The 15,931-nt window shown below is 56.6% G+C and overlaps 2 protein-coding genes across 2 annotated transcripts; one reads left to right on the top strand and one right to left on the bottom strand.

The window, feature by feature from the left end:
* Nucleotides 1-251: 251 nt before the first annotated feature.
* BO72DRAFT_382928 (MDR family MFS transporter) lies at nt 252-1,978 on the bottom strand (the record flags this gene model as incomplete). Its single annotated transcript, XM_040941492.1, has 2 exons — nt 252-1,668; nt 1,734-1,978. 2 exons carry the CDS (start codon nt 1,976-1,978, stop codon nt 252-254), a joined length of 1,662 nt encoding a protein of 553 aa, XP_040799217.1.
* A 503-nt stretch (nt 1,979-2,481) lies between these two features.
* BO72DRAFT_514422 (uncharacterized protein) lies at nt 2,482-15,491 on the top strand (the record flags this gene model as incomplete). Its single annotated transcript, XM_040949516.1, has 8 exons — nt 2,482-3,556; nt 3,587-6,709; nt 6,920-7,638; nt 7,669-8,951; nt 9,008-10,828; nt 10,970-11,754; nt 11,785-14,177; nt 15,012-15,491. The coding sequence occupies 8 exons, from the start codon at nt 2,482-2,484 to the stop codon at nt 15,489-15,491; spliced, it is 11,679 nt and encodes a 3,892-aa protein (XP_040799216.1).
* Nucleotides 15,492-15,931: the final 440 nt, after the last annotated feature.

The raw sequence follows: 15,931 nt of genomic DNA, 5'->3' as shown, positions 1-15,931 counted from the left end.
GTATTAAAATATCTAGTCCATAACTTTGCTTCGAGAGAGATAAATCAAAAACACCGAGCCATCCTCTTTTGCGACTATCAAACATTACATTACTCCCTCGTGGCCGCCCCTTCCGACCCCACCGCAGGGAGAAGTCATTGCCATCGTTGTGAGTGTGTGCCAGCAGACGGCTAACATGCAACTACAACGACATTGCTCGCTATTGACTCCCAGCCTTCCTGTCACAAGCCGAGTCTTGCTCAACCGGCAGTTCAAGGAGGGGGCGAACTTCCATTCGAACCGTCCTTCGCCTCCTTCTCCTTCAAACCGTACTTCGTCTCCAGATGCGACCGCAACTTGATATTTTTCTCCAAGAAGCAAAGCAGAAACGACAGCCCGGAGAACCCGATGGAGACCTGCCACACTACCCGCAGGCTGCGGGAATACACATCGATGGTCTCCGACCGCACCTGGGCGGGGAGTGAGCTGATGGTCGCACTCGAGGCGTACGAGTACGCGTTACCCCCGCTCAGCATATTTCGTACCGTGCTATCGCTGATCGACGAGGCATACTTGTCGAATTGATTGTTGAAAATGGCGGCAGGCACGGATAGGCCCCAGATGATGCCGAAGCTGCGGACAAAGGCCCAGAGCGCTGTAGAAGTCGCCGTGTCTTTCTCCTCGAGCCCGGCCTGGACCGCGGGAAGGAGGACGGGCATGATAGTCCCGGCGCCAAATGCGGCGACCATCTGCGTCAGCGTCCACGCTGCGGTGGAGGAACCGGGCCCTAGCACCGTGAAGGTGCCGAGACCGATGGTGAGAAGGGCAAAGCCGACGATGTGGAGCAATTTATAGTTGCTGGTCTTCGAGAGAATGGCACCTGACACGCCGGCAACGGGGATCATCGAGATCACGGTTGGGAGAAGCTGTACGCCGGAGCGTTCTGGGGATGACTGTAACACGGCTTGAAAGTAGACCGGAAGCATGTACAGGATCCAGAAGCTGAGAAGGCCGTGCATGAAGGTATTGAAGAACGCGATAATCGAAGTACGGTTGCTGAACAGTCGCAACGGGGTGGTCGGTTCTTTCACATATGGAGTTGCTTGGTACAGGACAAACGCCGGAATGCCCAGGAGACCAATAATCAGCGGGGCGAGGACGTGGCCGGAGGACCAAGGATAACGCGTGCCGCCCCAACTGAGCGCAATCAGAATGGATACAATTGCCCCGACGAGCAGCAGGTTCCCGAGGTAGTCCAAGCGCTTCAGCTTCGTCCCAATGGACATCTCGCGGTTGTAGTTCACTTGCAGGAAGAGGATGAGTAGACCTAGACCTAATCCTCCAATCGGGAGATTGAGGTAGAAGACCCATCGCCAGGTCGTGTTGCTGACAATAGCACCGCCGATGAATGGGCCCAGTGAAGTACCGACGGCAAAGACGACGAATAGCAGTCCAATGTACGCGCCTCGCTGCGTCAGGGGGACCAGGTCGCATATGATGAGATCGATGAGCATGTTGATTCCGCCGCCTCCAACGCCTTGGACCGCACGACCAGCGATTAGCATGGCCGCGCTCGAGGCACCGCCACAAATACCACTGCCAAGGATGAAGAGAACGACGGAGAAGATCATTGGATAGCGGCGGCCGAAGACATTGGCGAGCTGCCCGTAGAGCGGCTGAAAGGCTGCGCTATACAAGAGAGAACACATTAGACTCTGAAATCGATGGGACAGGCGTGTGCAATTCTCACGTACGTGGTCAAGAAGTAGGCGTTGGATACCCAAGGATAATTGTCGCCAATCTGCAGGTCCGCGACAATGGTAGGAAGAGCCGTTGACGTGACGGTTCCTTCGAGAGCGGCCAGCAGAGAAGTCACACACAACGCAGCAAAGACCAGCCAGAACCGAAGATCGTGGTTGAAGCTCAATTTCGGCGCATCGTTCAAGACCTCTGCTGGCGGCGTGCCAACCGAGTCGGAACGACTGTTGTTCGCTTCCATGACGGTTGTTCGGTGAATTCGCAATTGCAGGTCAGAGTGTGTGTAAATGGTAGAAGGTATGAAGGAGGTGTGACTGGAGAGAAACGAAGAAGAAGAAACTGTGCGAGCGATGCATCTCCGCGGTCTTTTTGAGCTGTTCGGAGACATTTACGACATTTCGCGAAGTTGTTTGGTTTGCGGGTTTGGCAAAATGTCCCCGAAGTCGCTGCCTCAGGCATCGCAAACAACCCCCCAACGCACACCTTGAGCTCAATCCACCACCACCCCGGCTGACAGCCTCAGCAACTCAATTGAGTCTTTCATCGCGGAAACTTGAAGTAATGTAATTCTCTCTGGCCAATGGCTTCGGCTTTGATTTCCCGACCCCCCGAGATGACATTTCCAACGACCGTAGCAGAATATAAAGGATGATGGTTGTAGGCACTGGGCAAGTCAGAGGATGTCAACAACAACAAAAGCAAGAACAGATCAACCAGCAAGGCTCCGTGTGATACAGTAACAAGATGCCTCCTGAGCCTATTGCAATCATCGGCAGTGGCTGCCGATTTCCCGGACAGGCCGATTCGCCTGCCAAGCTCTGGGAATTGCTATCCAAGCCCCGGGACGTCCTGCGCGAGATCCCAGCGGATCGCTACAACGCAGCAGGCTTCTATCACCCCGACGGCCTGCATCATGGCTCCAGCAATGTGCAACATGCATACACGTTGACGGAAGATGTACGGACGTTCGACGCCAGCTTCTTCCAGATTAGCGCCAATGAGGCGGCGGCGATCGATCCCCAACAGAGGCTCTTACTCGAGGTGGTCTACGAGGCACTAGAATCCGGCGGCCTGCCCGTCGAGAGCCTCCGGGGCTCGAATACCGCTATCATTGTGGGCCAGATGTGCGCGGACTACACCGACATTCTTACGCGCGATATGGATACGATTCCGACGTACTTTGCCACGGGAACCTCGCGTGCGATCATGGCAAACCGAGTCTCGTATGCCTTTGACTGGCACGGTCCTTCCTGGACAGTCGACACCGCCTGCTCATCCAGCCTGGTCGCTGTGCATCAGGCCATTCAAGCTCTGCGGACAGGCGAGTCCGGGGTTGCCGTCGCGGCGGGCTCGAATCTTCTCCTCGGCCCGGAGCCGTACATTGCGGAGAGTAAGTTGAAGATGCTGTCACCCGAAGGCCGTTCTCGGATGTGGGACGACCGTGCCAACGGTTATGCCCGTGGTGATGGCGTCGCTGCGATCGTGATGAAGAAGCTCTCAACAGCGCTGGTAGATGGTGACCGGATTGAATGTGTAATCAGGGCCACCGGCGTCAACCAGGATGGACGCACGAAGGGTATCACCATGCCCAGCAGCGAGGCCCAGGCTGAATTGATCCGCAGCACGTACAAAGCCGGGGGCTTGGATCTCGTCGAAGACCGGCCGCAATTTTTCGAAGCCCATGGCACGGGCACCAAGGCAGGGGATCCGCAGGAGGCGCAGGCTATCTTCAATGCCTTCTTCGGGCCGGAAGCAGCCGGGGACGAAAATGTCAGTCTAAAAGTTGGCTCCATAAAGACAATCATCGGCCACACAGAGGGTACGGCGGGTTTGGCGGGACTCTTGAAAGCCTCCCTGGCACTTCAACATGCTCAGATCCCGCCAAATATGCATTTTCGCACCCTGAATCCCGAGATTGAGCCGTATTGGGCGCGGCTGCGGATTCCGACTGAGCTACAACAATGGCCAGCGCATTCCGGCTCAACTCGCCGTGCTAGTGTGAACAGCTTTGGGTTTGGTGGAACTAACGCCCACGCTGTCCTGGAGAGCTATTCGGCAACCCAGAAGGAACGCACCAACCGCAGTGAATCCATCATCATGCCATTCGTCTTCTCTGCCCAATCCGAATCAGCTCTAGCAAACATGATGGAAAGGGTTGCGACTCACATTCGGCAGCATCCCAACACCAACCTCGCGGATCTCGCGTGGACATTGTATCTGCGTCGGAGTTTGTGGCCAATCCGAGCTTCCTGTTCCGGAACAAATGCCATGGACCTGGTCAACAGCATCGTTGGCAGCGCGGATAGAATCCGGACGAGCAACCAGTCTCCAGTCATGAAACCTGCGACTATCGGTCAGGCACAGCCACGAGTGCTGGGCATCTTCACTGGGCAAGGAGCGCAGTGGCCCACGATGGGACGGGAACTGATCACAAGCTCCCCCTGGCTGGAACGTCGCGTGGACGAGCTCGAACTAGCCCTATCTCGTCTCCCGGAGTCGGATCGTCCGACGTGGTCCCTGAAGGAGGAGATGCTCTCTGCGGCCGCCAAGGTTGGCGAAGCACGCCTCTCGCAGCCGCTATGTACAGCGGTCCAGATCTTGCTGGTGGACTGCCTCAAAGCAGCTGGGATGGAGTTTTCCGCCGTGGTCGGGCACTCCTCGGGCGAGATTGGCGCCGCATATGCCGCCGGATGCATCTCGGGCGAGGCGGCCATGTGGATCGCGTACTATCGCGGCGTCCACACCGCGCAGGCAGGCGGCCAACGGGGGGAGCCGGGCGGGATGCTTGCGGCTGGAACGTCGATGGAAGATGCCCAAGAGCTCTGCAGTCTGCCTACCTTCGCGGGCAGACTGACCGTCGCTGCTAGCAACTCAGCGGCGAGTGTGACCTTGTCCGGCGATAAGGATGCAATCAACCACGCGCACCTGGTCTTCCAGGATGAGAAGAAGTTTGCACGCCCTTTGATTGTTGACAAGGCATATCATTCACATCACATGCGGCCTTGCTCCGGCCCATATGGGAGCTCCTTGGAGGCATTATGCATCCAATTCCAACAGCCTCGCTGCTCGTGGTACTCAAGTGTGTATGGCGGCAATCGTATCAGCGGTGCTGAGGGACTGGACGGGCCATATTGGGTCGAGAACATGTGTCGTACGGTGCTGTTCTCCCAGGCACTCACCAACGCCATCCAGCAGTGCGATGATTCTTATCACCTGGTTCTCGAGGTGGGCCCGCACCCAGCGCTGAAGGGACCAGCAACCGCGACTATCCAGGACACCCTCAAACGCGAGCTCCCCTACACAGGGCTACTCCAGCGAAATTCCCATGATACCAAAGCCTTTGCCGATGCTATGGGGTTCATCTGGGGACTGCTTGGACGCGACACCTTGGATCTTCCCGCGCTACAAGCCGCCTTTTCGGATACAGATGGCAGATATCAGCTCGTCCCGAACCTACCGTCCTACCCCTGGGATCATAGTCGTCCCTTCTGGCATAAATCGCGTGTCATACACCACGACCTGTTCCGTGAGACCTTCCCACATCCCCTCCTTGGCAACCGTCAGACAAGCAACCCGGATCATGTCCAGTGGCGGAATATCCTTTCCCTCGGGGAGATTCCGTGGCTCAGGGGTCATTCTTTACAGGGCCAGACCATTTTCCCTGCTTCAGGGTACATTTCGATGGCAGTGGAAGCAAGTAAAGCGGTGGTCGGCCCTGAGGACAAGATATCCCTGGTAGAGATTCTTGACCTGGTCATCGATCGGCCAATCACATTTGATGAGGAAGATGCTGGAGCAGAGGTGGTCGTGACACTGGCGAACATCGCGCGTGGGTCGCAAGAAGGCCCCGATAGACTCTTGACTGCCACCTTCAACTGCCACACCACGGCTGGCCGGGAATCCAGATCGCTCATCATGGCAGCGCACGGCCGTGTCTGTCTCACACTGGACAATCCTCGCCAAGACACCCTTCCTTCGGCACGCCAGGTGTTCGAGGATGTTATCCAGGTGGAGGGGGAAAGGTTCTACGACGGACTCAAAGAGCTCGGCTATGACTACACCGGGCCCTTCAGAGCACTAGACCACCTGGCACGATATCTCAATCTCAGCACCGGAGTTGTCCATGAGCCTACGTCCGACACCGAAGTTCTTCCCGGCGTACTCGTTCACCCGGCTATGCTGGACGCCTCCTTCCAGTCAGTGTTTCTGGCCTACAGTTGGCCGGGAGATGGCCGTCTCGCATCGCTGCACGTCCCGACAAGCATCAAACGCGTGCAGATAAATCCGGACTTGTGTGCGACTCCGGACAGGAGATTTTATTTTCATACCGAATCCGGGGAAGGAGTGAAGGCATCGATAAGTGGAGATATCACGTTGTCGCGCACAGTTGGTGAGCCCGCCGCAATTCGAGTCGAGCAGATTACCGTCATTCCAGTTGTGCCACCGACGGCTGCCGACGACAGGGCGCTTTTCGCCAGTGAAATCTGGGAGAATGCCAATCTTGCCGACCCCGCCCTGCTTGCGTCTTCACCCTCGGTAGCGGAGGAACGGAGGGGAAAAGGCATCATTATGTTGGCGACCAGGCATCTAGTAGACACGGATAGCTTCGATAACCCCGCTGACCGCTATGCTGCTGGCATCGCTCGAGTCAAGAGCCGTCTGCTTGCACTCACCGAGACACTCGAGATGGGCCCTAGTCCGAGCGAGGGAATAGACTCCGCTGCTGCTGGACAGCGCGATGGGTCCCACCACCACGAGAACATTGATCTAAGTATCTTGGCTGACACGGTAAACTTCCTGTCACAGGGCGATCAAGGCCAAACTTCGAGCCATGTGCAGACGCTTTGGGAAAGTGGATTGCTCTCCGAATACTTTCAGCGAGGTCTGGGGGTGGCCGGCACTAATAATCAGCTGGTCCAGCTGCTTCGCCGTCTGTCACATCGGTATCCAGCAATGAATATTGTTGAGTTCAGTAAGTCGATCACTGGCCCCGACAAGAAGGACAGCTCAAGCTCGTAGACTAACTCTCAGGCAGACGCGAGTAACATACACTTGACGGAAACTATCTTGCAAGCCATTGGCCCGGGATTTTCATCTTACACGCTCAGCTTACCGAAGTCGCGTGTCGAACATTTCAAAAGAAGCATGCCATCAAAGGCACGGATGAGTATCTCAGTGATAGATTACGACCTGGATGTCGAAGAGCAGGGCTTCGCAGCCAATCAGACTGACCTGATTATCGCCACCTTGGTAATGAGTGATATCTCGGTTGACAAAATGCTCAACGCCGCTAGACGCCTGCTCCGCCCCGGAGGTTATCTCTTTTTGCAGGCGGTTGGAGAGGTGGCCCGGTTTGACCTTTACAGTGACATAGCCGAGACCATGCCCCTGACTGTTCCAGAATGGCATCGTCAGCTTCGACAACACGGGTTCGCCGGCATAGACGCGCTGTCCCCATTCTCGGCAGGTCAGCCACTGAGTATCATTGTCAGTCAGGCAACGAACGAGCGGGTCGGACTCCTGCGCCAACCACTACTCAGCACTCCATCCGACCTGGGCCTCCCAGAAGTCGTCTTGCTGGGGGGGGTCAGTATGTCCACACTCAAACTCGTCGAGGACCTTTCGGTCCATCTATCCTCCAAGTGTCCCCGAATCACGAGACGCGACTCTTTGGCTGACTTGATCGACAACCCGGTCAATGCCCTCAGCACCATCATTTGTCTCGTTGATTTAGACAGTCCGGTCTTCAAGAACCTTCAAGATGGTACTTGGAGCGCACTGAAGACGCTGTTTGACCAGTCGCAGAATATTCTCTGGCTGCTGCGCGGGGCGCGCAGCAGCGAGCCATACTGCAATGCCACGGTCGGCTTTGGGCGGACGGCGGCGCTCGAGATGCCGCATGTGAACCTGCAATTCTTGGACATTGGGAAGAACATCGAGGCCGCCGACGCGCGAGTCATCGCAGAGCATGCTTTGCGGCTCTGTCTCCTCGGGAAGGGAGTGCCAGATGCTGCCAGGGCTTCGTCAGTGCTCTGGTCGAACGAGCCCGAGCTGTTGATTGAAGAGGGCAAGACATATATTCCTCGGGTTGTTCCGCACAAGGCGCAAAACGATCGGTACAATGCGTCAAGAAGGCCCGTCGTGCGGTCCGTTAATCCTTCGGAGACGGCATTATGCTTGCAGAGAGATGTGTCGGGAGAGACTACGATTCACCTGGACCACCACGCACCTAAGTTGTCGCCAGAAGACAAGAGGTTGCTGGTCGACGTGATTTATTCCGCCGCACAACCGCTCACTCTCGGATCCGGCGAGAATCGATACCTTGTCTTCGGCCGTTGCAATGCATCGAACAGGACACTCTTCGCATTGGTTCCGAGATTAGCCAGCCGGGTTGTCGTGGAGGAAGAGCTCTGCATTCTTCATGGAGAAAAGAACCGAGAGGCGACCCCCGCTGATCTCATACTGACTAGGTATTTGGCAATGAACCTGATCATACAAGGTCGCTTGGGCGACAGTGTTGCGAAAAACAGCGTCGTCGTTGCTTTCGCGGCCGATTCCATTTCCCGAACCATTCTCTCCAGGTGGGCGCAGGTTCGGGGAGACAAGATAAGCTGGGCCACAAACACCGAGTCCGCTGATTTATGTGACATCGTTGTTCATTGCAGAGCTAATGATCGCGAGTTGAGGGCATCATTCCCAGTCCGACCGGCAGTTGTTCTCGACTTTTCGATCTCGCCACAGCGTGACTCCCCAGCCCGTCGTCTCTCGAGCATGTATGATTGCCGGCTTGTTGAGATGCAGCGCACACGAGGCGCAGGAGCCTGTAAACTTCCCCACAAAAGCGGTGTGAACGCACTCCAGCGAGCGTACGAGCAGATCCACATCGACTGGACTGGCGATGCTACTCCTTCCTCCGAAAATCTGGTCAACATAGCGGAGCTGCCGCAAACCCTCGCTTCCCCTTATGCTCTGATCGATTGGCGGGCACAATCAGTCGTAGCGCAGCTGGACCCTGCTGACGCACAACCTTTGTTCCATGCCGATCGGGCGTATTTGCTTGTAGGTCTAACCGGTGGTCTGGGTTTGTCGCTTTGTGAGTGGATGGTCCGGCGGGGAGCTCGACACCTAGTCGTCACCAGTCGGAATCCAAAAGTGGATGAGCGGTGGATACGATCCCTTCGTCGCGAGGGAGCAGTGGTCACTGTCGTTGCCAGGTAAGAGAACGCTCGCGAACCATAACAGAAAGGCACGTTAACACCCGGAAATGTAGTGACATCGCGCAACGTCAATCGATAGAGTCCCTGTACGAGGACCTCAGGAAAACAGCACCACCCATCGCCGGCGTAGTCAACGGAGCTATGGTACTTCGGGACTCCTCGATCTATGACATGGACGCCGAGAAGATGCGGACAGTGCTGCGGCCCAAGATTGACGGTAGCCGGTACCTCGATTCAATCTTCGATGGGCGCCACCCTCTGGACTTCTTTGTCATGCTTTCGTCATTGACGGGCGCTTGTGGCAACAGCGGGCAGGCGAACTACACCGCAGCCAACATGTTCATGGCCGGGCTTGCGGCGCAACGCAAAGAGCGGGGCCTGGCGGGCTCAGTGATCGATATCGGGGCCATGATGGGCGTGGGCGTGCTGGTGCGCGACCGTAGCTACGCCCTCCAGGTGCAGTTGCGTGACTACGGCTACCTCTGGATGTCGGAGCACGACTTCCACCAGAGCTTTGCCGAGGCCATTTTGTCCGGCAGACCAGACAACACGCTGGAGAACCCGCAGGTGCTGGCGGGCATCCGTCTTTGCCGCAGCGATCAGTTGGGGACCGTGCAGTGGGCGCGGAATCCTCGCTTCTGCCACTGTATTCTGCCAAGTGATTCAGTCTCGTCGTCCGCCCAGGGACAAGTGCAGTCAGCGATTCCCCTTGCCACGCGTGTAGCGGAGGCGGCTGACGCGGCGGATATTCGCCAGATGGTGGAGGATGCCTTTCTGCGCAGACTGGTAATGGCGCTGTCTTTGCCCGAACTCGAGGATACTTCGGCTCGCACGCGACTGCTCAGTCAGGACGTGGATGAGCTGGGAGTTGACTCGCTTGTGGCGGTAGACATTCGGTCGTGGTGGCTGCGTGAGCTGCGCGTGGATATGCCTGTCTTGAAGATTATGGGAGGCACTGCAATCGCCGACTTAATTGCATACGCAGTCAAGCAGCTCCAGCCTGCAGCTGTGGAAGGGAGTGTTCATGAACCGTCTATGGACTTAGCAGAGCAAAGTGTTAAGCCCTCGAAGCAGGATGAGGAGATTTCCGGCCAGACTGAAGGAGAGGCTGCATCCATACACTCCCCAACGAGCTCCGAGTCCGAGGAGGATGTGACATCGACTCCTCTGGACAGCTCCAGACCGTCCACAACCACCAGTGAGCCGGATATCACCAAGCCTGAGCCTCCATCTGTTCTACATCGTGTGCCAATGTCTTATGGACAACGCCGATTCTGGTTCTTGTCTAGCTATCTTGAAGACAGGACAACTTTCAACATAACCTGCTTGATCCGACTCGAGGGAGCGCCAGCAACGGACGCCCTGGCGCGAGCTGTCCATGCAGTTGGCACGAGACACAGCGCCTTGCGAACTTGCTTCTTTGGGGGAGAAAACGGCGAAACTTGGCAAGGAATTCTGCCCGAATCCACCTTGGTATTGGAACAGGGCTCTGTATGCAACTACGATGAAGCTGTTGAGCAGTTCCATCTCATGCACGCGCACGAATACAACCTCACCTTAGGCGAAAGTATGCGTATCATGTTCTTGTCTGGGCGGGCTCAGTCCCACTACCTCCTTGTCGGATACCACCACATCAACATGGACGGCATTAGTCTGCAGGTGATCTTGAAAGATCTCGAGGCAGTCTACAGCGGAAAGGGCTTAGAGCCCGAACCTCTGCAGTATCACCAATTCTCTTCTTGGCAGCACGAGCAGGTAAAGAGCAATGAGGTCCAATCTGACATTCAGTACTGGAGGAACGAGCTGCAGGAAATGCCACCAGTTCTCCCTGTTTTATCGGTCTCCACACGCTCGACGCGCCAGCAGATGCTCCAGTATGCCCACCATCGCGTGGACTTCAAGGTCCCTCGGGCTCTCGGAACCAAGATCAAGCAAGCAGCACGCAAACATCGCGCGACATCGTTTCATTTCTACCTGGCCTTGTTCAAGGCTTTGCTATACCGCTTCTCGGGAAGCCACGACGTCGTCATCGGGGTGGCCGACGGGAACAGAAATCATCTCAGCGGCGCTGCTGACAGTGTAGGCTTCTTTTTGAACCTTTTACCAGTCCGTTTACGTGCAGATGGCCGGTCTCTATTCGCTGAGGCCCTAGAAGAGGCACGTATTCAAGCGCGTGCGGCACTTGCGCATTCCAGAGTCCCCATCGACGTGCTATACAACGAGCTGCAGATCACGCGATCGTCATCATACACTCCTGTATTCCAGGCGTTCGTGAACTACCGCCAAGGGGCGCAAGAGAGTCTTCCATTCGGTGATTGCCGGCTGGAGGCTGATAAGTATGAGATCGGGAAAACAGGGTACGACATCAGCTTGGATGTGATCGAGAACGCGCAGTCCGACGCCACAATCATGTTTGTGACCCAGAGCTATCTATATTCGGCGGAGCAAACCGAGGTCCTCGCAGCCAGCTTTCGGCAGCTGCTCAGTGAATTCAGCCACAATCCGGATATCCGGCTAGATGAAGTGCAGCCGTACCCAGTTGCGGATCTTGATAAAGCCATCGCCTTGTCACAGGGTCCGAAATATGCGATAAAGTGGGAAGGCACCCTGGTAGACCGCGTCGACGAAATGATTGCCCGGTCTCCCGCACGGCCCGCAATCGAGGATGCGTCATTGTCTCTGACATACGCGGAGATGTCAGTCCGTGTGCACACCATCGCTGCGCTTCTCTTGAGGAACGGTGTCTCTTCAGGCTGGAAAGTCGCCGTGTTTCAACACCCAACCACTGACTGGGTCTGCTGTATGTTGGCTATCCTCCGGATCGGAGCAGTCTATGTTCCGTTTGACCCTAAACTTTCGTTGCCTCGACTCCAGCAAGTTGCCCAAAGCTGCAAGCCAGAAGCGGTGTTATTTCACTCAGCTACTGCAAAGGACGTCTCTGAGCTGCTCATAGGACAGCCTGACGTGATAAGCATCGACATTGCAGGGGCAGGCATCATGAATTCGACCACGGTCGCGAATCGATCAAGGCCAGATTCCGCCATGTTCATCCTATACACGAGTGGCTCCACTGGCCAGCCGAAGGGAGTCATCCTCCCCCATTCGGCATTCGCTCACAAGATCGAAACGTCAAGCGAACTGTTCACGCTTAGCTCAGAAATGGCCATGCTTCAGCAAAGTGCGCTAACGTTCGACATGTCCGTTGCGCAAGCCTTCATGACCATATGCAACGGAGGTCGCCTGTTTGTCCTCCCAAGAGAATACCGTGGTGACCCAGCTTCGATTGTCAATCGGATTCTGGAGCACGAATTGACTCATACTATGGCAACTCCCTCGGAGTACGAAAGCTGGCTCCAACTCGCAAACTCCCTGCCGGAGCAAGGGTCAGCCCTTGCCAAGTCCGCATGGCAGGTTCTCTTTTCGGGCGGTGAAAAGATCAGCGACAGCCTCAAGCATGAGCTCCGGACGCTGAACAAGCCGGACCTGCAGTTACAGAATGTTTACGGCCCAACGGAAGTGAGTATATTTTCGCACTCGTTCGAGGTCGACTACCTCTCACCATCTAACAAACCCATACCTTTGGGCCCTGTGAATGTGAACTACTCGGCTTTTGTGGTGGGCCGAGATCTGAAGCCGGTGCCCGTGGGGGTGCCGGGCGAAATTCTCATTACCGGCCCTGGGATTGCGCTCGGCTACCTGAACAACGAGGATTTGACACGTGAAAAATTTGTCCACTTTACGCTGCCGCAGTCCGGCTCATTCAGCGGCAGGGACCGGACTGTGCGAGGTTATCGCACCGGTGACCGCGGCAGGTTGCGACCGGATGGGATCTTAGATTTCGAAGGCCGGATTGGTGGTGACACGGAAATCAAGCTGCGGGGTCTGCGCATGGACCTAAACGACATCGAATGCGCACTGCTTGAGGCGGCAAAAGGATGGCTAACGACAGTCGTCGTCACGGCCCAAGGGGACACTGACTCTCAGTACCTGTTAGCACATGTGGTGTTCCATCGTAAACAGCAACAGCAGTTGAGTGCGGACGAGCAAAAAGCATTCGTGGATGCTCTCACGCCACGCTTGCCCCTGCCCCAGTATATGTGGCCCGCAGCAGTTGTTATTGCCGACTCCTTGCCTGTCAACTCCCATGGCAAGGTAGACCGTCGCGCGATCGAGGCCCTACCTTATCATGTCACTGCTCCCATCCGAACCGCCGATCCTGACTCCGGCGTTAATGAAGCAGAGGCACACCTCCGAGTGCTGTGGGAGGAGGTCTTACCTCGGGCAGTAGCCCAGCTGCATCACATCGGCCCCAAGTCGGACTTCTTTCACGTTGGGGGGAACTCAATGCTTCTTGTGAAACTGCAGCAATCAATCACTCGGGTCTTTGGTAGGAAACTCGCGCTCGTTGAGCTATTCGAGCGGACAACTTTAGCCCAGATGGCCGCGTATATCACCAAGCCCAATGCCACCGAGAAGCCGTGGGACGAGATCGACTGGGCACAAGAAACAGCCCTCGACGCCAACGTCACCGCAGCCCAGCCACCGCGGCCCCACCCACGCTCGCAGCACCACGGCCGGAAAACCATCATCCTCACCGGCGCCACGGGGTTCCTGGGCCAAGTCCTCCTTGAACAACTCCTCGTCGACCCCAGCATCGAAATGATCCACTGCATCGCCGTCCGCGACCCCTCTCGCTTGTCCGGCCGGATTCCCTCCAACTCCACGTCCCGGGTGGCCATCCACTCTGGCGACCTCGCTCTCCCTGCATGTGGGCTCGATTCCGCAACCAGCGACCGCATCTTCGCATCGGCCGACACCATCATCCACAACGGGGCCGACGTTCACTTCCTGAAAGCCTACCCGGTTATGCGCGCCGTCAACGTCGCCTCCACCAAATGGCTCGCGTACCAGGCCCGCACGCACGGCCTGGCCCTGCACTTCGTCTCGACCGCCAGCGTGATCCAATTCGCGCCCCGGGCCAGCATCCGCGGCGGCACGGGCGGATTTCCAGCGACCTCCGTCGCAGCCTTCCCCCCACCGACCATCCGCGGGGGCTACGCAGCCAGCAAATGGGTGAGCGAAGTGTATCTCGAACAGGCCAGCCGGCAATGGGGCGTGCCCGTGCACATTCACCGGCCGACGGCAATCACGGGGCCCGACGCCCCTGCGCAGGATATCTTCCACAACGTGGTGCGGTTCTCGCGGGCGCTCCGAGCCGTTCCGGTGCTACGGGGCATAGTGGCGGGGTGGCTAGATTTTGTGGATGTGCACAATGTCGCGAGGGGGGTTCTCGCATGGGTGAGAGATGGTGAATCTGCAGATGGAGAACCACGAGCAAGGCTCCATCATCATGCTGGGGACGTGGTGGTGCCGGTCGAGACATTTGCGGAACATCTGAAGGAAGAGACTGGGGGGGAGGAGGAGGAGGTTCAGACCTTGGAGTTGCTGATCCGGCAAGCGGTGCAGGCGGGGATGAGTCCCATGGTCGGAGAGTATCTTAGCTTTCTGGAGAGACAGCAGGCCCCCATTTTCCTGCCTTTGGTTTCGCCTTCTTGATGTCTTGTTTTTCTTCATCTGCCTAACCTTGAGGTCTCTGGTCGAAAGTGTTAGTCTTTGTTTCGTTTTCCAACGTGCTGAGATGGATCAGTTGCAAAAATGATGGAGGACGTCGAGGAGTGAGGAGTGAGGAGTGAGCAAGGAGTGAGGAGTGATGGAACAAGTACCTTAGAGACTCGCGGGCGGTGAACGGCCAAGCTGGAGTCCAGTCCAATACGGTACAGTACAGTACAGTACACTACACTACACGTGGTTAGAAAAAGAAAACAAAAAAGGGCAAAACAACACGGGAGGGAGTGGAGTATCGACAGATTACACTTAGCATGTTGAACATGGACAATTCATGGGAAATATTACCACCGCAAAAGTTTCTCTCGGAAGTACTGCAATACTGTATCCAGGAAAATATCTAGTGGCTGAACGATAAATGCAATCGTGATAATCCCCGAGAGAAAAGATTCTATGGTATGGTATGAGATGGGGAAAACTCATTCTTTACAGACAGGTATCATTAATACACTTGCGAATTTTCCTGACCAGCAACCGCGACGGGGCCAATCGAGCGGCCCGGCCCCCGGTGGAACCCATCGTTCCGTCGGGAACGGCAGGTCCGCGCCCACTGCGGGCCTCCTGCTGTGCCAGAGCCTCCAAAACCGACATATACGTCCCCGGAGCGGAGAGAACATGGCCCGCACCTGTCAACAGAATCTCCACCCCGCGATCGATGCGTTCGAGCAAATCGCAGCTCAGCTGCAAGACGGTGGTGATCTGCAATACTCCATCCAACTTCAACGTCGACCCATTCAAGTGCACATCGGAGAAAGGCACGGGGCCCGGGAAATTGTCCAGGACCGCGAGTGGACCGGTCAGATTGCCGGCGGGGGTGTATCGCGCCACCAAGGATCGGACCGAGGTATACAGATCAGTGAGCACGCTGCGGTGCAGGCGGAGAAGCAGTACGTGGCAGGTTGCGATGATTAGGCAGATGGGAAATTGGGTCTGGCACGCCGGGGGAAGGCCCGGTCGCGGTCCTCGACGGTTCCTATCGGGGTGACCGTTGCCGTTGCCGTTGCCGCTGGTGCTGCTACCTTTCTCGTGGCTTCCTCGGGACCAGGCTCGATTGCGCCCGTGGCCGGGGAAGGAAGGGGAGGGGGCTGACAGGTGATCCAAGGCAGGAAGTGTGAACCAGGACGAAGCGTCCGAGACTGGAGCTGAATCTGGGCGATAATCGCCACGGTACACGAAGTATTCGTCGTCCGAATCGCGGGAGCCGTCGGTGGCAGCACAGTCCGGTGGTGGAATGCTGCAGACAGACTCTCGATAGGAGGAGACAAAAGATTGAATGATTTCTAGGAAGGTTTGTGAGCAGCGCATCATCTGGTGCATCGGATGGTCACTCTGTGTGTTTGCGACATCGGACA

The sequence above is a fragment of the Aspergillus fijiensis genome, assembly GCF_003184825.1.
Source record: "Aspergillus fijiensis CBS 313.89 unplaced genomic scaffold BO72scaffold_40, whole genome shotgun sequence".
Taxonomy (NCBI): Eukaryota; Fungi; Ascomycota; class Eurotiomycetes; order Eurotiales; family Aspergillaceae; genus Aspergillus; species Aspergillus fijiensis.
The sequence above is the reverse complement of the archived record's forward strand: the minus strand, read 5'-3'. Positions and strand labels throughout refer to the sequence as shown.